Source organism: Aquila chrysaetos, chromosome 5 (genome assembly GCF_900496995.4).
Source record: "Aquila chrysaetos chrysaetos chromosome 5, bAquChr1.4, whole genome shotgun sequence".
Lineage (NCBI taxonomy): Eukaryota > Metazoa > Chordata > Aves > Accipitriformes > Accipitridae > Aquila > Aquila chrysaetos.
In genome coordinates, this window is record NC_044008.1 from 75,468,528 (window position 1) to 75,487,932 (window position 19,405).

General features: G+C 42.8%; 1 protein-coding gene across 6 annotated transcripts in view; it reads right to left on the bottom strand.

The window, feature by feature from the left end:
- Positions 1–19,405, bottom strand: part of RPTOR (regulatory associated protein of MTOR complex 1) — a 210,571-nt gene that overhangs the window by 53,675 nt on the left and 137,491 nt on the right. For all 6 annotated transcript variants that reach the window (XM_041123882.1, XM_041123884.1, XM_041123883.1 and 3 more), the window contains 7 exons: positions 16,209–16,310; positions 12,523–12,606; positions 10,950–11,060; positions 5,077–5,151; positions 4,371–4,436; positions 3,536–3,727; positions 2,104–2,244 (listed from right to left, as the gene is read on the bottom strand). In XM_041123882.1, coding sequence (XP_040979816.1) covers positions 2,104–2,244; positions 3,536–3,727; positions 4,371–4,436; positions 5,077–5,151; positions 10,950–11,060; positions 12,523–12,606; positions 16,209–16,310 — 771 coding nt within the window. The remainder of the gene's footprint in view (positions 1–2,103; positions 2,245–3,535; positions 3,728–4,370; positions 4,437–5,076; positions 5,152–10,949; positions 11,061–12,522; positions 12,607–16,208; positions 16,311–19,405) is intronic.

Below are 19,405 nucleotides of genomic sequence, written 5' to 3' on the forward strand. Positions count from 1 at the left end.
CTCCGAGCTGAAGAAAACAGAATCTGACAAGAGGCCCCTGGGGACATGGCTCAGCTCTTCCACAAAGAGCCTTGGTGTTTGAATCCTATGCTGAACCACAGTGTCTCGTACTGACCTGCAATGTCAGCAGCTGTCCTGGTTTCGGCTGGGATAGAGTTAATTGTCTTCCTCGTAGCTGGTATAGTGCTGTGTTTTGGATTCAGTATGAGAAGAATGTTGAAAACACACTGATATTTTCAGTTGTTGCTAAGTAGTGTTGATACTAAGTCAAGGATTTCTCAGCTTCTCATGCCCAGCCAGCAAGAAGGCTGGGGGGGCACAAGGAGTTGGGAGGGGACACAGCCAGGGCAGCTGACCCAAACTGGCCAAAGGGGTATTCCAGACCAAGTGACATCATGCCCAGTATATAAACTGGGGAGAGTTGGCCTGGGGGGAGCGCTGCTTGGGAACTGACTGGGCATCGGTTGGTGAGTGGTGAGCAACTGCATTGTACATCACTTGTTCTGTATATTCCAATCCTTTTATTAGTACTGTCATTTTATTATTGTGATTATTATCATTATAAGTTTCTTCCTTTCTGTTCTATTAAACTGTTCTTATCCCAACCCACGGGTTTTACCTTTTTCCTTCTGATTCTCTCCCCCCTACCACTGGATGGGGGAGGGAAACAAGTGAGTGGCTGCATGGTGCTTAGTTGCTGGCTGGGGTTAAACCATGACAGCAGCTAACATGAGAATGGTGCTGCCCACCTGCAAGGGACCATCAGTCCGTTCATTCTCATAGCTGCAACTTGAGAACCTCAATTACTGGGGTGCGGAAAGTAGAGCAGGTGAAGTTCAGACCCTCAATTAGGTACTGCTTGCTAGGCACTTGGAAACAGCAAACAGGAGAGCTGGAGAGCTGGCTTCGGTTGCTGTTCTCTGTTCAGGGGACTAATCTCCAAAAGAGAGATTTATGAATCTCAAAGAGCATATAGTGTGACATGCATTTCTCTCTTGAATTAAACTGATTAAATGCTGGAACGAGACAACAAAAATTAATCCTCACAATGCTGGTGACAACTGTCGGGGTATTGATGTTCCAGTTAAGTAAACACAAGCATTAGGACACCTAAGTACACCCATCAAGAACAATCCAGAATGTCAAAAACTATTTCATGTACTATTGATGTACAATGGTGCATCAGAAATTGCAATTCTCCAAAACCTGAAGAATTACTTTGTCTGTCATCCGCCCTTGTAGTTTCTAAAAGCAGCAAGATCTTTTTACTGAACAGAGCTCTCCTGTTGCCTCCACAGCACTCTTACTCCCTCTCCTCTTCCTCCCCTAGGACTACCCCATACTCAATGTTTCTAGCAACACACTACTATTTCACGTAAAATCTGAGATCCTGTAATGTAAAATATTTGAATCAAAACACTAATCAACAGAAGAGCATTAGTAGAAGGGTAGCCCAGCAAGAATTCTCAGTGTTTTGTGCACCTGGAAAAGACTTCAGTGTAATTGCTCTCCTTCCTTATCCCTGTCTTCACATTCTCTTTTAAATTAAAAAAAAAAAGGGATATAAAAATTCCTACAAAATCCTGAGACTGTTACTCCTATTTCAGATATTTGTTTAGTGGAATACATGAGCTAGATCAGAGGTCCAGTGATAAAGAGCAGAAACATTTTGACCTGAACAACAATCTTGTCAACACGTGGACACAATGACATACTACACTTTACTTGTATTATTCCTGTCAGCAGGCTCCTTATATTGCAGAGTAAATGAAATGTTGTAATATGTGCACTGAAAAAGGGTAAGTGGATAAAACAGCATCCCAGAATGCTACTGCACATGACCACCCTGAGCGTGCAGTGTAAGGCTCAGTGCTGAGCCTTCAGCCACAGCGGCAGGTTCATGCTGCTGTTTTCACTGGTGTCGTTATTTGTGCCTATTGCTTCTTGGCAGGAACTGAAGTTAAAAGACTTCATGATGAAACAGATACTTCCAAATGAGTCAAATTCATTGAAAAGTCTATTAAATAATGCAGTCTCTGATTAGGCATAGTGCAGAGCTCATCAGCATGAATCCAAACTTCTGTACCGCCAGCCTTTCTGTACCTTTCTAACCATGGGGCTCCCATCGTTGATGAGCTGGGCCAACATCATAGCTACATTGTGATCGATGGTGGTGGAGTGATCGGTGCGTTCAGCTGAGTTGCCCACAAACGTTCCCAGTGCAAAGACTGCAGCACAGCGAACCTGTGAGACACAAACATTCATTATTATTCTCCTCTTGTTTCCAGCCTGAAGTCTGCCAGTGGGATTTTTTTATCCCCAAAAAATGGCATCTCTGGAAACCCGGACTACTGTGTCAGGTAAATAGTGAGGGTTAAAGGGAAGCCCATGGAGAGTAAACAGCAAAACAGATTCAGCAAAGCACTGAGTTTTAAGTATTCACAGGTGCAGGAGTATATTTAATTTCCCAGAATACTCAGTGACCTTCCCATGGGTGATGTTTCCAGTTGACGTTGCCTAGAATATTAATTAACAGGAATAAGGTACACAGGGAGTCACTGTTGGGATGTGAATCTCTTTTAACAATAGAGTGCTGAACTACAGTCTTCAGATAAGGGCTTACAGAAAGGTAGAAGATGATGGAAAAAAGAAAAAGAGAAAAGACAGCGGCTCTAATCAGGGTAAACTTTGCCAGATTACACAAAGAACAGAGGGATCAGATGGCTTGGTAATCTTACAGCTACCCTTGGCAGAGCCTGCAAACGGTGGGGATACAGTGCAATCAGCAACTGCAGGATGTGTTTCACAAAGTAGAAACACTCACTCCAGCTTCTCAAAGAGAAGCACGGGTGTGCCGTTAAGGGCAGTCAACCCATCCTTCGCACAAATACTGCTTATAAAATGGTGGAAAGATGGGGCCAGAGAAAAGAGGTGGAGGATGCAGGAAGAAAGGCTGAATGTAAAGGAGAATCCAATCTTTAATCACTGCACATTAGCAATGGTGTTTATCTCCAGACTTACTTCTCCCACACACGATGTAATTTCACTGGGGTCTGACAGGCTCTGTCAATCATAGCCAAGTTCTGCACAAGAATTGCTTCTCTCTTGGACAGTTTGTCACAAAGGTAAAACACGTTCAATTAAAGATGTATTTTCACACATACCAGGAGAAGAACAGTTTTTGTACTTGGACAAAAAGACTAGAAGGTGTTTTGCAACGCACAGTGAGTTTTGAGACCACGTTTTTAACAAGCTTCTGATATGCAAAAGTAAGTAAAAACATGGTGTTTCCTAACTCTGATGCCAAGATTCCAGGGCTTTTGGGCTGTATGAGCTCCCCCTGCATTTCTCTGGTTACTTCTCTTGTGGGCTTGTATGATTTGCACCACCTTGAAGAAACAGCAACAAGATCTTTCTTTGAACCAGACACAATTATAAAGCTCTTGAAAGCCCTGCTTTTGTTAAGTATTTCTGTAGCCCTCTGCCACAATTCTGACAATTCAACTGGCGTTTACTTAGAAAGTTGGATTTTTACCTCTGGGATTGGATCCGAGAGGAGACTGTAGAGCTTTTCATGAGCGCTGTCTCTCACACCACACCACCTGGCTGAGTCAAAGTTCTGCCAAATACGTCCTAAACAAATGGCCACCCACTGACGCAGAAGAGGATGTGGATCATTTAACTGCTCCAGGCAAATAGCAATCAGGTTTCCTTGAAGGCAAGCTTCCTAAAACACAAATCAATGCAATTTATTTTGGATGACAGCTTCCCACCTCATCATCAAAAAAGAAGATTATTTCTGAAACAGACAGGAAATCAAGAGAAAATAATTATTCAGCGGTTATATACTGATTTTGTTACAAAATACTATTTGGAAGCAGCATGAAGGGAAGGTCAACTATGTGCTGCTATAGCTAGTTAAATAGTTGAACACTAGAAATGCTTCCTGTAGCACATAAAGCATGTTTTTTCCTCATTGGAAATACTCCTTGCACCTGTCAGAGCCCCAAGGTTTATGGCTCATTCCATATACCCTTCCCAAGAACTTTATCACAGCCATCAAGTTTCCACTTGACAGAAACTAGGCACTATTTCTTTAATAGCACGTCAGTACACTGCCTAGAGGGGTAGTTGTTGAGTGACTTGTGTCCTTAACCTCCACTTCCAGGTGCCAGGTACATAATGTGTTTGTCACACCTCCAGGTCAATTTTTCTTTTAATCCAAACAAAAATAATGTAAAGCAATCTTCTATTTCAGTTCTCCAGTTTGGGGTTGTGCTTTAATGCAAGCCAGGACTTTGATAAAAGTAAAGGCACAATGCAGAGAAGAGGTAGGAGAGAATGAAAGGAAAAAGGATGTTGGGACTCACCTGTCCAGTGTTGTAGTTGTTAACAATTACAGCCAGGATAAAAGCCGTCATTGTCCTGTGTTCAGCCTTAAAACAATATACAACTAATTGTTATCTAGAAAACAGGTCAGAGAACAACTATATCCCTTGCTTTCTGAAACATGAGATTATTCTAAATGCAGCTTGTATCACACTGAAAGAACAAGAAGGGAAAGAAAGCTAGAATTTTCTTGTCATCCAGTCCTGTCACCAGTTACACCTGAGACACTTCATCAGACTGCCAATATGATCCTCCCAACCAGCCTCCATATATTGCTCTGGAGGAGGCATACAAATACCTATCGCAGGAAATCACAAAAAACTTTTGCAGAGAGAATTATGAAAGTTGCAGCACAATTAGACTGCCTCTGCACCCAGCCCCCAGGAGCCCCCAGCTCCCATCATCACCACTGAGTAATCTGCACTTATATAACTTCAAACAAGTTTGCAAATTCTTGTTTGGTTTGGCTGTCTCTATCACACAACCTGGCAGGAGCATTTTTAACTCCCCTGGTCACTGACTCCACAGCTCAGCAATGACTCTCTCCAGTAAAGCAGTGGGTGTCACAGGAGATGGAGGTGGGAGGCAGTCCTACATTAGCACCAACTGCATCAGAACAGCAACAGATAAGCTAAGACAAGCTAAGCAAATGCTAGAAGAGTCTGAATAAAGATGACTTGTCCTTACTGGCATATAAGGATCTGCCAGAACTGAAAGGAAATACTTGTGACCGTTGTCCTTCACAAGGTCAGCTTGGCATGACTGAAAAAATGAGACAAAGAAAAACATGATGAGTACAATAACGTAAAAATATTTTTTCCTCCAATGACATATGAATATTTCACATCTTAATCATTTTTCTCAAATCTCCTTTTCATGTGAGAAGCAAAATAAAGCACAAGCCCTCCATCGGGGCCACAAGCAAACATCCCTGCAGGAGAAGGGTCCACAAGGAAGAGCGGTGTCTAAAGCAAGGAACCTTCTGCCACCTTCCAACACGACAGAAACAGTAGCTGAAAATGTCACCTCCTGCTTAGGAGAAGAGTTAGACTTGACATCTCTCTGTCCCACATCAAACCTTCACCAGTATTTGAGAGCTACCAAAGGCAAAACCGAGGAGGAATACAATTAATTTTTTTTCTCTTTTTTACATTTACCAGAATAAAAATTACGTAAGATGAGATCTTCTAAAAGCTCCTAGTCTTAATTTTCCACTTGATTTCCAATCCCATGTCAAGGCAATTAGCTCACCATAGATCAGGTTTGCTGATAAATGCTGCTCACTAACTTCTAGCTGTACAGTTAAATATCTACCTAACTAGTGCAAAATCCAGATCAAATCTGTAATGTTCCCCAGGCATGGAGTAAGTGCCCTTTCCTTTTAGAGAACATTATGATCACACGCTAGCTACCAAGAGGCAAGCAAGCAGCTTGTGCTGCGTGTTCAGACGTACACGGGCGTTCCTGGCTGCCGAGCACGTGGCACAGGCTGTTGCAGATGCTCTCGGGGTCCATCCTCTTCCCCCCGGCTGCCCACCCCATCTTAGCCACAGGACTCCAGAGCTAGGGAAGTTTTTGGGCAAGTCTGCTCTGTGACCCTGATTATGGGAGGTGCAGTTTGATAGCACAGACAGTCCTTCCTAGTTCTTTCTGTACCATTGTAGCTGATTTTCCAGTTCAGCCTGGCAGCCAGGATGTGAGAGTAAGTGTCTTGTGAACGTTAAAGTGCCATCTTTCACAAGCAGGAGAACTCTCAGAGACTGCCGCATGCAATAAACCTAGCACATGTTTCTCTTACAGCGGCCCACATCACTGAGCAATTACCAGTAAATCTGTAAGGCTGGCAGACGGAGGAGGAATTATTCATTCTTTATATACTCATTCTTTATATTCTGTCTAATCCCCTGCCTAGGTGGGACTAGATTTTGACAAGAAGATTTCAACTCATCTACACAAACGAGACTAATCACTGTATTATTTGGTCAAGTGCTAAAGTGTATTAAATCGGTACAACAGTAGCATGTAGTAGCATGATCTCCTACTACACACAATCAAAAACCGTGGAGCAACTTCGCTGTCTTTAAAAGTCTATAAGGAGAATAATGCAGGTTTTCCTGGGGTAGTATGAGGAGTGAAGCACATGGCATACACCATGTTTTTGCTAACATACCAACTCAGGCTTCAGGTTGACATATTAGGGTCAAATTGAAAGAATACATACTACGACAATGAAAATCTCAGGGAGGAAATACTGACTTGGCAATCAGTCTCCCCCATGACTGTGGTTCTGTTGTATGCTTTGTGCCAGAGACAGGATCATGTATTTTTTATCATGCGTAGAAGGTGAAGGAGGGAACTAATTGTTGAAGGGAGAGGGGATGGCAAGACAGAGATGCAAGAGAATATTTTATTGCTGAAGGGAGTGAAGATGCTGGTTTTGGCAGACCAAAGAGCAGAGGGAATGGATTGATGCCAGGCTGCAGCTACAAGAGGCTTTCCTGACTTCTGTGTAATGCTGCACAAAAAACCCAGGAAAAAATTCCCCCTTTTCATCCTCAGCATGAATACTTTCTGTTCCTTACAAAAAACAATCTCTTTGCTATAATGTAGGCAAACAGACACCAGCAAAGAGAAGGCTGCCCATCTTCACACTACATTTATTGTGCTGCCACTGTTACCAAATACCTGCGGCTCGCGGGAGGAAGGCAACTTGTATAAAGCCAGCACACTTGCTGAAACCCTCCCTGCTTAGATCCTGTGAACAATATGGAAAGCCAGCATCAGTAACACCTCCTCCTCAAGGAATAAGCAGCTACACTTGTGAATAATAATACAACATGACCAAAACAAGCTGCAGGCTTGGTGTGAAAGTTCAGAACTTACATAAAATATGAAGTTCCCAGTGCTGGGGAGGGACTAGAGCACAGATCTCCTCTTTCTCCTTAATATAACATATGTGCTATGTAACTTATCCCTAAAAATCTCACAAGTTCCTGGAATACAGCAGCACTGCCACAGCTCAGGGGTATCCTGGGCAACCATGCTGGTCAGTGAACCCTCCCCCCCCCCCCCAGGTGGGTACCTTTACCACATTATCCTCAGGGAACACTTAACTTGAATATTTGTATTAACCATAAGATAGGAAATGGTAGTCACAATCCTGCTAACAAAGGACACATCTGGAAAGTAAGCATGCTATTTATGTCATGCCATTGCTTTAAAAAGTATGAGAAATGTTTGTTTACTATTGTCTTCGGCCAATTCTTTGGAGTGGTAAGGTCTTTTTCGCTGTCCTACTTCAGTAGCATTCACATTTTCAGTATTGTTTAATGTGCAGGTTTTTTTGGTCTTGCTTAAATTCCTGATTATAGTCCTTATTACAGGTGGGGGGATTTTTTTTCCCTTTAAATTCAAGTATTTAAGATTTGGAGGGTGCTGTTTACCAAACATTATCAATGTGGCATGTAGCAAATTCTTGACCTAAACTGTATTTGCAAGTGTTATAGCCATCTCCATGTGGCAGCGCACAACACTACTCCTACACCAATCTATACCTGCCAGATACCTACAGTAGGCAACTTTGAACCATCACTTGCTATGCAGCTCTGCAGGTGGATTGTCTAGAAATACTCCAGCAGGTTTCAGGCAGAGATGACTAGAGTCCTCAATGAGTATCCTATGAAAAATCATCTGACTATACATGGAATTAAAGCAGATTAATCTAAATATTCCAATGTTTATTAGGGACACCTATATATCACACACAAACAATTCTGTCTGAGGTGCAATGTTTCCTGAATACCATTGATTTACCCTCTAATTTTTATGACAAAATGCAATTCTTCACAGCATACCATGCCTACTGAAGGTATCATCTGAACAGACACATGGCTACTACACTGCTGTCTCATGTCAGAACACCTTTCTTCTGCCTCCCTGCCCGAAGAGAGGGAGGGACCAGAACAGAAATATTATCTTAGCAGGATATTCTGCTCTCCAGGGCCCTAGCAAGTCTTATATAACTTGTTCTCAGTCATATCCAAATACAAAGAGGAATGAGCAATTAGCTTAACTCCACTCTTAAATGAAAGTAATTTCATCAGCTACAGTCTCCTGAAACCAAATGAAATACACATACAGGGGACAGCAGATGAAGGAGAGAGACAGCACCGTACAATTATTGCAAAGATGAAGATTATCTGGCAGAATGTTTGAAAATAAACACACTCTCATATGCTAGCGCAATGGCTTCTGCCTGGATGATGGACGTAGCACCCACTCGAACCAGAGCCAAGCCAGGTAGATGCACATCCAGTGCAGGCAGAGGATTGCACCCTCAGACCCACACACCCACCCCGCGCGCAGAACTAATGCTACAGCGATTCCATGCAGCCTAACAATTAATTACTGCATCTACCCTTCGGTCAGCATCTCCAGCCTGCCTGCCTTCACACTCACAGAGCATGCCCCTGCAGTTGTCATCCCCCTCCGAGTCTTATAAAAGGCTGTCTCTAAGAAAACGATGCTGACACGCAGCATAGCGTGCTCTCCACGGCTCAGGTCATAAACTGCAGCATCACCGGATCAACCAAAACACTAACAGACCTTCTCTCAACCTGGAGCATGTAAATACCAGTCTTGTGGTTTGTTTAGATAAATTTACCCTCTGGAAATGCAGAGGGCTGGGGAAGTGGAGCAGGCTGTAACGTTAGAGAACTTGGAACCTGCACAACATGCACGCTGAGACACTGGTTTTCGTTAAACTTTGTTTGAAACTGAATTTGTTTCAAACATACATGGCCAAACCTTGTGTCAGCAGAGGAGGGAAAAGACATGCCTCTATTGATACTTGGCATATAACAAGAAAGTATTCTTTTAGCTTCCGATATGACGATGTATTTGTTCCCTTTATGGTGTGACAACTCGAGCCGCTGCCCGTCTCCTCCCTCGGCAGCATTCATTGCACTTTCCTGCTGAAGTTACCCTCTCCTCCCTTCTCACTTGTACCACTTGTTTGTGGAGCTAGTAAGTGAAACAGCAGAAAAAAAAATCCAAATACAAAATTTAAGAGTATTTTTTTCTGTTGTTTTGTTGTAAAGCACAGCCTACCAAATGAGTGAGGCAATAAAATAGAGCATGGGAGGGAGCAACACCGATGGTGGCAGGAGGGGTAGCGGGGAAAGAGCCCTCTCAGATTGGCTTCACCACCAGAGAGAGTGAAGGATGGCATGACACTTCATGTAAATTATACATGAGCCTACTCTGAAACGTACCTGGGGCTGAAGCGTCAGCCATGGAGAGGCATGCATCAAAAAATAAGCTCTTCAAGAGTAGCTTTAAGATGAATAGTTTTCATTTTCTTTGTTTTCCAAAATCCTCTTAGGATGTTAATGAAAATGTATTTATAAAACTAAACCTGACAATGCTAGGATCAACAGTAGGGAAAAATTCCAACAAATTCAATATTATTCTCCATACTGAAATGGAAGTGATATAACAAAAATAAACCCCCAAATAGGCAAGATCCAAATTCTACAAGCAGTTCAGACAATTTCATATTGGCTTATAATCGTGCCTGCAATTAACTGTGCGCACCACTCCTAATAATTTTATATTGCCCAACTAATTGCACTTACAAACCACAGAGTCATATATATATCACTATACAAATTCATCTGCAATTACTTACCTGCTTAATTATTTATTTTAAACCCCACAAACTAGAGCTCTGGCTAAGGCCATCTTTAAAAATCAGGGCTCAGTTTTTAAACCTCAACCCAAAAGGTGTCAAAATGTTGTAGAGAAGACCAGAATCATGGAGCTGTGATAGGAATAATCTGTCTTCTGTGGGGGGTAAATACTTCTATGCCAACCATCTTCAATGCATCAGCGTGTGCATTAGACTTGGAGCAGGATTTATAAGCTGAAGTCACCAAAAATCACCTTTATTTCTAGAAAAATTCTGTGTCTGAAGACTACCCACAGCCTGTTTTGACAACTGACACAATGGTCTTGAACAAACCAAGTTTAATCACTATCTGAAATGAACAAATTGCGGGAGAGTATGAGTGCATGCCTGTGCGCTCTCACCTGGGAATATGTGACAGAAGATAGGAGTGCTTTTTAAGCCCCTTCAGCAAGCAAAGCAATATCTTCCCCAATAAAGATGCAATCAGTGAGGTCTGATGGCTTTTACCTAGAGCACCTACACCCTAGAACCAGAGGAGGAACTAGGAACTGTGAGATGTTAACGTGACATTGCAGCATTAATAGACAGAGCAAACCTGCTTTCATCCTGGGCAGGCGTGAAGAGGTGGGCAGCCAAACTACCCAGTGTCAGCACCTTAATGGGGGTTTCCCATTCACAAAATTTCGGAAGCTAGCTTTCATACAAGTCAAATAAATTAATGAGATAATATGCTGGTCTCCAGCTAATGCAGTTTTTGAAGTACCTCAGGAGAAAGTCCCAAGTCTAAAGCAACTGGATAAAGCAAATGGGGAGGGGGAAAAAGGCACATTGCTGAAACCCCAAAGAAACAGCCAAGTTCAGAAGTACTCACACTGTCCACTGCCAGAATTTTGGCCCAGATGAAGACAAGGAGTGGTCTCAGCTCACGAGCTGAACTTTGAAGTAGCTTCAGCACATACGGAAAAATGCCAACAGACAGGGCCTGGGGAGCCAGAGAGAACACCAAACCCTCGTGAACAGCTCAGCCTTACTGCAGAGGCAGCACCGCGCAGGGGCAGGACTGAGCGCTCTGTGAAGATGCAGCATACTTAATGACACAGATGAGAAATCTGGTAGAAAACAATTTCATACATTTCTAGTAAAGAGGGGATCCCTGTGTATTTGTCTATTGCTTGTTTTCATCTTGGATGTCACCAGATATTTTCAGACTCATTTGGTCCACAGAGACTCAGAGTTAATCTAGCACTAGCTTTTACTCGTTACAGCCTGTGCTATTTTATGCTTCATGATACGTTGCGCTCTCCTCAGATGGGGCCATTTGCTCTCACAAGTAAACATATTGCAAAAGCTTAATAATTACAGCCTTCCCACTGGAAATTAAATAAGTCTCTCGCCTTACACAGACTTTTTACCAAGCCTTTTCCACGGGATTAGAGACTATGCTCACAGGAGCACATGCAACACGTAAAATCTTTGAGAATCCCACTGGGATTGCTGATACCCTTCCCAAAGCACAACGTAAAGGAAATGTATGCTGGGGGATTGCACTTGCAGCGCTGGGCTCCCGGGGGGTTACCACCCACACAACCTGCAGCAGCTAAGAATCACCCAGTGATACGGCCAACGAGGTTTATAAAGCACATAACAGCCAGAGGAAAGTCCACTGTGGCTGACTTGCAGCTATGTTTTGATCCTCATAGAAGTTTATAATCCAGAGGTCTTAAAATCACCTTTAGTGCATACTTTCTTCCTACCACTGAGGGCTAAGCTGTCCACGAAGGTGTGCAGAGGGTAGTCTTGGCTGAGAAGGAGGAAGGTTAAGAAAACCACTAAAAAGTCCCATCATTGAGCTATTCCACAACCAGCCGGTGGTTCGTCTTCATCACTTTTATCAACAAATAGCTCCATTTACAAGAGTGTTTTAAACTGCTCCTCTGTTTAATTCTTATTTACTATCCACACTGTGCTAGCCACTTTCCAAAATGCAGAAGGCAGCTGCTGCATTCTCAGCAGAGCTTATAAAATCCAGAGACCAAATAGATAAAGGAAGAGAAGAAAATGATGCAGCTAGTAAGCTGAGAGAACAGACGATAAATGTATGCGCTATTTTTTTGTTATTTATTTTACATGATAAACCTTCTTATTTGTCCCAGATATTTCCTCCTGTTTTGTCCCTTAGAATATTTTACACTAAACTATTCCCAAGGAACTCCTCTTTGTTGTAATGCAAATGAACAGCTATTCGGCCTTTTTGATTAATACAAACCACTTTTTTTTTAGGGATGCTTGCTCCATTGCACACATATGAACACTTAAAATACTGGTCATTTGTCAAATCTGTGGAATATCTTCCACATCCTCCCTTCCATAAATCATCATTTGTATTTATCGCCTATACTGAGATAAACTAGACTTTTACAAGACAATATGCAACATCCACGCACCAAGCTAACTGCCCAGGGACCCAGGTCCAAAAATCTTCCCAGCAAATCAAGAGCCCGCAGCCGATGTACCTGGCTCAGCAGCACCTGCAGAGAAGAGGGATAACGGTTATTGCTAAAAAGAACAAAAATTCTTGGGACTGCAGAGCAAATCTAAGATGACCTCAGGATCCTTACATCACTTTGAACAATCTGATAGTCTGAACAAAAAAGCTGGAAGACAAACCCTGACTGCTGAAAACTTTCACCCCACTGAACAGTGTCACCAACGGGTTTCTGCCCCTCCTGATAACGCTCTCCTTCATGAAGTTTCTGCAGACACATACAAATGTTTTCCTAGGAACGCAGTTATCCTTGATCTCCACGTCATTGCTCCACTTGTTCTCTCTGCTAATTTTTCTCTCAAACGCAGTGCTTCCTATGCAGCATAGCTCTGCTAGATGGAAGCAGCCCTTATGGATTTCAAATATTCTCATCGTACCACCTGCCTTTCCCCAGTAAACCGGGAACACAATTGTATCTGCAGGAAAGATTCAAAGGTGAGCAAAAGGCCCAGTCTCCCATTACTCAAAACAGCTCAGAAGCAGAAAAAGAGGCTTTGCTTTCCTTGGCAAATCAATGTAAGAGACTTAAGAGGGAAGCAAAAGGTCACATTAGTCGTTAATAAAAATCTCATTAAAACGGAGTCTGACAACGATAATGAGGCAGTAGTTTACGGGCTTATACCTACCCTGGTGTGAAATATTAACAGACAGACTTTCAGTTCTTAATCTCCTTAACAGATGTAAGATATTGGAATGCAACGTTTAATCCTCAGTTTAAATTGAGTAACATCCCTCAGCATGGATCTCAGGGAAAGCAACTCATTGATTTAGCTCCCCAATTCCATCCCCTTCTCAGTGTTTTTCCACTCCGCATATTCAAATTAAATTATTTTTCATGTTTAATATTGAAGAATAACTAAATTACTTGGCTCATGTCTCATCCTATGGACAACTGATACTAAAGTTGTGCAGAAAAAGTCCAGAAGAAGAAGAGAGGAGGATGTGTTAATGACTCTAACCGTTTCACCTCTGAACATTGGAGCTCAGATCTCAGGACAGGTCGTAAGAGAAAGGATTTTGGTCATCCTGCCCTAGTTGGCACCAGCCTATTCCATAAACTTACTACAGAACTTGGCACAATTAACAACGTGCTTTAAAGATGCACAGCACAGGAATAACAGGGGCAGCTGTTTGAGATTAAAGCAGCAATAGAAACCAGGGCATGGTGGAAGCTGGGGCAGGGCTGAAACAACAGACAGGAACATGTTAGGTGCAGGGTGCTTACGCAGACAATGGGAGGCATACAGATAGACAATGCTGTTAGTTATCTGACCTGCAGAAAAAAAAAAACAGTAAATCTACAAATTCTGTCATAGCTGGGGAAAAAAAATGGATGTTATTGAAAAGGATTTCCAGTTGAAGATACAAAACCACATCTCAACATTGCTAACATCCCACAAGAACCTTTAACCAAATCAAATTGTATCTTATTTTAAAAGCTCCATTTCATTATTTTCAAAAACAAAAAAAGCCATCAGTCTCTCAGGTTTTTATATTCCCACTTCCCAAACTGATTTGCACAATAACCTGAAGCCAAACCTGACACGAATTCTAGAGACTTGCATGAGGATATGGGGAGTCTATGCACAATTTATGAACTTTTAGTGAAATTATGAAATTGTTACGCTGTGCCACTATATGCACACAGCACTGCGTCACATCCCTCCCTGACATTTGTCCATCGTTATTCCTAAACAGAAGGTAGGGAAGCTAATTATGTCCACACATGCAAGCTAGAGATTAACCAGGAGAAAACAGGATAATTTAGAAGTAACAATCCACATTTTAGCAGGAATCTCCTAACAAATGTAGGAGGGAAGAAGGGGACTGCAGCACTGGTCTCCCCATGGCCTTCTGTGGAGTAAGTGCTACTCTTGTCTGCATGCACTGGAGATCGCATTGCAGGAGGTACGTCCGCAAGGATCAAGCATCTGCTGCTCAGGCTCGTTCAGGCTGTGCATATGGCTAACTTCTCTTCGATGACTTCTCTTCTCTGCACCAGGAAGCCACGTGTGTCCAATCTGCCCCATGCACAGCAAGAACTCAAAATGGAAAGAAACTTCTTGAAGTCAATTAAAAGGCCATTTACAAAGGGCCATTTCCCCATCCTTGACAAACCCAAGCTTTGCATGGCTGGCATCATGGCCCTGGCACTCAAATACCTTCTTCCCCCAGTGCCACATCTAAAATGGGAAAACAGAATCAGCCTTTGTTAGGCTACAGCAGAGTAGTCTAAGCACTCCCAAGGGGTCAAAGCAAAAAGACAATCAAAAGGGGTCTGAAATGCACTTCCTTCCCTCTCTGATCAGTTGGTCTCTGATTCAAAGTATCTCAAACCTGTTAACAAGCAATCTTATTCCACTATAGAATTAATATGCTTTAATTATAATTACATTGCCCTAGCTCATTTTTGCTCCAGGAAGGAAAGCAGGTTCCTTTGCCAGGTGACCTCTCAATTCCACTGCAAGGTTAAGCTACCTGCAGAGCCCTCTGGTGCCAAATAATTCACTGGAAAGCAGCAAAGCTGGTGCTAGAGTAGAAGCCTGCCTTCTCCCATTGCAGTGACAGAGATAAACCATACATCTGTTTATCCAACTGATCTCTCAAGGCTTGGGAGGCTCAGGGAAATTCAGATTTGGTCTTACAGAGATTGATGGTGCTGTCAGTCACAAAACAAGCTGGTAGCTAACAGAGGGAAGGTGAGTCTTCTCACATTTAGTGAAAGAAATCACATATCCTTGTACAAGTGACTGGAATCATGTTCCTTTAAACGGAAAGACTTTAAATTTTGCTGCCTGGTAGAGAAGAGACCACAGCTACCTTGATGAGGGTTTATATTTCTGTCAATACAAACTCCTGGGGAGGAGAGGGCAAGAGCAGATGACAATTTTAATATGTGCCTGGCCATAAAATATTATTTGAAATGAGGTGTTATGTTTCTCCCAGATTTACTTCTCCTTTATACATATGAACTTCGTCTAGTCTGAGCAAATGCCTACCAGAACTCTACATTCCTTCCAGGCATGGTCTTCAGAGACTTGTTTCTATGTTCTTGCAGCAAAATTTCAGCATCACATTAAAGGGAACACTTTCCAGGCTGTACCAGACAGATAAAGAAGCCATTTCCAAACTATTTACACTGTAGTAACTTCCACTTTCTGAAATCAGAGAGAAGATAAAGTCTCTGCCTGACAGAGCTGGCATAGAAGAGGAGATACTACAGGAGAAAACAACAAAGATGTGCTACTCTGTGAAAAAGTCTTGCTACTTCAGAGCAAAAGAGGAGGCAGCAGAGCCTGATACTGTTGAAGCTGCAAATGGACTATAGCAGGAAGTTTTGCTCAACAGAGAGCGAAGGTATGGGAGAAGAAAAGCACTTTGTCTTCATCCGCACAGGTCTAGTAAACATGCAATCAGCTCTAATTAATCCTGAAGGAGCCCACGTAATTTATGTACCCAAACGCCATCTGGTTGATAGCGCAGCACTCAGCGGGCAGGGAGAGGCACGCACAAACACTCCATGTCAGCTGCGGCCGAGCTCCCGCAAGCCTCGGCGGTGCCGAGCCCCCCGCCCCGGCCGCTCACCTGCAGGACGATGGGGAGCTGCTCCGGGGGATTGCGGTTCTCCACACCCATGGTCAGCCACACCTGGAAAGCAGTCAGCTGCTCCGCAAAGAAGGGACTGTGCTGTTGAGGCAAGAACAGGAATGCAAGTTTGGTTTAAAACAAAAACAGAAACAAGTGAAGCACTCAGTTTTGGCACTTATGGACTCGCACAGTTATTGTTTCCAAAACCTTCTTTTTAATTGACACGCGTTTGTTTGTGTTTTTTTAAATGTATAAAAATTTTCCAAAGGCTGACCAGATACAATTCGCTTTAAATATGTTGGCGTTCTCTAAGGTAAGTGTTTGGAAAAAAGGAGAAGGAAAGAGTAGAGAACCAGGAAAAGATATCACAAAAGGTCTTAGGGAAATCTGGTTATTCTTTTCCACATGAGAAGCAGATAGAACAGCAGTGGATTTATCTGTTCTGCAGAGGTAGTTTCACTCCCGTAGCAGCACACGGTGCTACCTCTGCCCAGTCCACAGTGAATACTACCCAACAACAACAAAAAATATGTCCATCCACGTCTCAGTCATCCCTGGCTGCCATAAACCTTTCCTACAAACAGGTGGCAATTCAGACGTGCTGGTTTGGGCTGTAAGAAGGCTGCCTCCTATTTATCAGTTTTTTAATTCAAGCCTTTCATTTAGCTATTCATCACTTCTGACACCCATAATGCAGTAAAAGGACTTCATACAGGCAAACAAAAATCAGAAAGTTTACTTAAGATATTGAATCCGCTAATTTAATTAGAGATATCCTGGTAGCGTGGGTAAATGAGCACAAAAATAACATGCGGAATGCTACAGTATTTAATAGACTTTACACTAGTGCCCTACTAAAGATACAAGGGGTGGGGTGAACTCCCACCAGCTAATATCTATCAGTTGTACTTTGGTACTTGGTGCTTAAGACAGTACAATCATATGTTATTTTACAAAGTGCATCTGAATGGCATCCAGTAAATATAAAGGATACTAGCTCGTAGGATCTCTAGACATAAAGGAATCTGGTTTAGGGGACAGCAAATACAAGTAGAGAAAATACTGCATACTTTGAAAAACATATGACATAACTATGGTCTTACTCTAACAAGATGTGATTGATTGGGAGTGCACCACACTGGCTGATGAAATAGGAAGTTTACTTGGTGAGATCTGACATTCTGCAGCACATTTTAAGGCCCTGGAGCCTGCTCAAAAGTGCAGAGCAGCTCTCGTCTCCTAACACTGGTGGTGACTGGCCAATGATCTGACACTCATTCTCCAAAGCACTCTACTCTGCAGTGCACACTCGGACAGTCCTTGGGCACATCAGCATCCCCTGCCAGCGCAGCAGCACTTCGAGAAACATTCCTTTTGCCATCTATCACACCGAGTACGTGGTACAAGCTAGGTATGAGAAAGTACCGGCCAAATCTCACAGCAGCTACCAGTTAGAAATCCACAGAAAAACAGAAATCAAGGGGGAAGGAGGCAGGGAAGAGATGGGAGGAGGGAGAGTAAACCAACCCAAACCTGCCAGAAGCCCAATCGCTCCCCCGCCCCCCCCCCCCGTACGAGCGCTGTGAGCCCGCAGGCCCTTCTCCATCACGTTATCATATTTTCCAGGTCTGGCTAGGAAAGAACACCTAGAGAATAAGCAGAAGTCAGACACACGTGGTTTTATAATGTGCTGCTGAAACAAAACAGCCCTGAAGAGATTATCAATTGCTTTATCCAGGGCCAGACTGGACTCTAAACCCACAGCAGCCAACGCGGCCGACGAATGGATGGCAGCAGGTAATCCTGTGACTCACCCGGGCATTTGACATCCCAGACACTGATTGCTGCTTCTGCCAGCCTAGTTACGAAACAGGCTGACTAACCTCAGTAACACAACGCTCCTTCCCCCTGCCTTGCATTGAACAACAATTTCTCCCAGGATTACTGCTGGCCAGCAGCAGCTAACCTTCTCTGATACACAACAGTTCTTGCTGGGCATAAATCAAGGGGTTTGAGGGCAAAACGTTGATTAGAACACAAGGAATAGATCAGCAACTGTCTGTCTGCTCCAAGCATTTGTCACAGCGTAGAGCTAAGCCCCTTCCGCTCCCTCCCAAACTAACAGCCAAGTTTCATATTCCTGTAGGTGTCTCAGAGAGAGATGTTCAACAGGTTAATATCTGTCCCCTCTCTACAGAGCAGGCACAAACCTACACAGCATTAATCACGCTGGATTTTAAATGAAAGCGTAAGGAATAGCTCAGAAGAGGACTTGAGCCTGCCTTTACGTCTAGTGCCCGGGCTAGCTTGGAAATTCGCAGCATTCAGGCTCCCAGCTGCGACCGCACATTGATAGCTCTAGCTACCTCAAGTTCTAGCCAAAATACACACGAAATTACATTTGTCAGGCTTGAAAATCTGCTTGTAAATTGCTTCCACCCTGTCTTGAATAAATAACACTAGTTGAGAATGACCACTCTTATTTGCTGATCTCTTGTTTAATCTCTAGCAAGTATGTGCCTCCTCTCATCCCTGAAACACACAGAAATTTGCTAAATTTCAACTCGCTTGACAGTGAGTGCCCAGATGAGGTCTAAGACTAATATAAAAGCACCCACTGACATTGTTAAAGACCCAAAATAAAAATGAACATAAGCTAGGAGAAGAAAAATCATGTTTGTTTAAATTTTAAAATACAGCACATACAGTGGGGAAAGAAAGTGGTGGGAGGATAAAAGCCTCAGGGCATCTTTGCCAACCCCCACCCTCGCAGAAGTCCACAGCTCTCCTCCTGTACTTGGGTCTTTGGAGACAACCTGCAATCGCAGCCAGAAAACCTTTCAGGAGCTTGGCAACATAAATAAAATGGAAGAATGTTACTGTAAAATTAGAGACAACATCACGGCAGAATTGGTATCTGAGGTTGTCCAGTAATTATTATTTAAAGGTTTCCATTCATGAATGTCAAAAGGAATATTGAGAAAAATCCAGTCTGACTAGAGGAATTTAAGCCAAATATAATATTAAAAATGTTACTTTTCTGCTCTCTGAGATTAACTAAAGTAGAAAAAACCCCAGTGACTCATATTAATGATACTACGCTTAAGAAAACTCTTTGGACATAGCCTCAAGCTCTATTTTATGTTTATTTGAAAATAACTCTACTAAGAGACAATTTTTGCATTAAAGTTTTT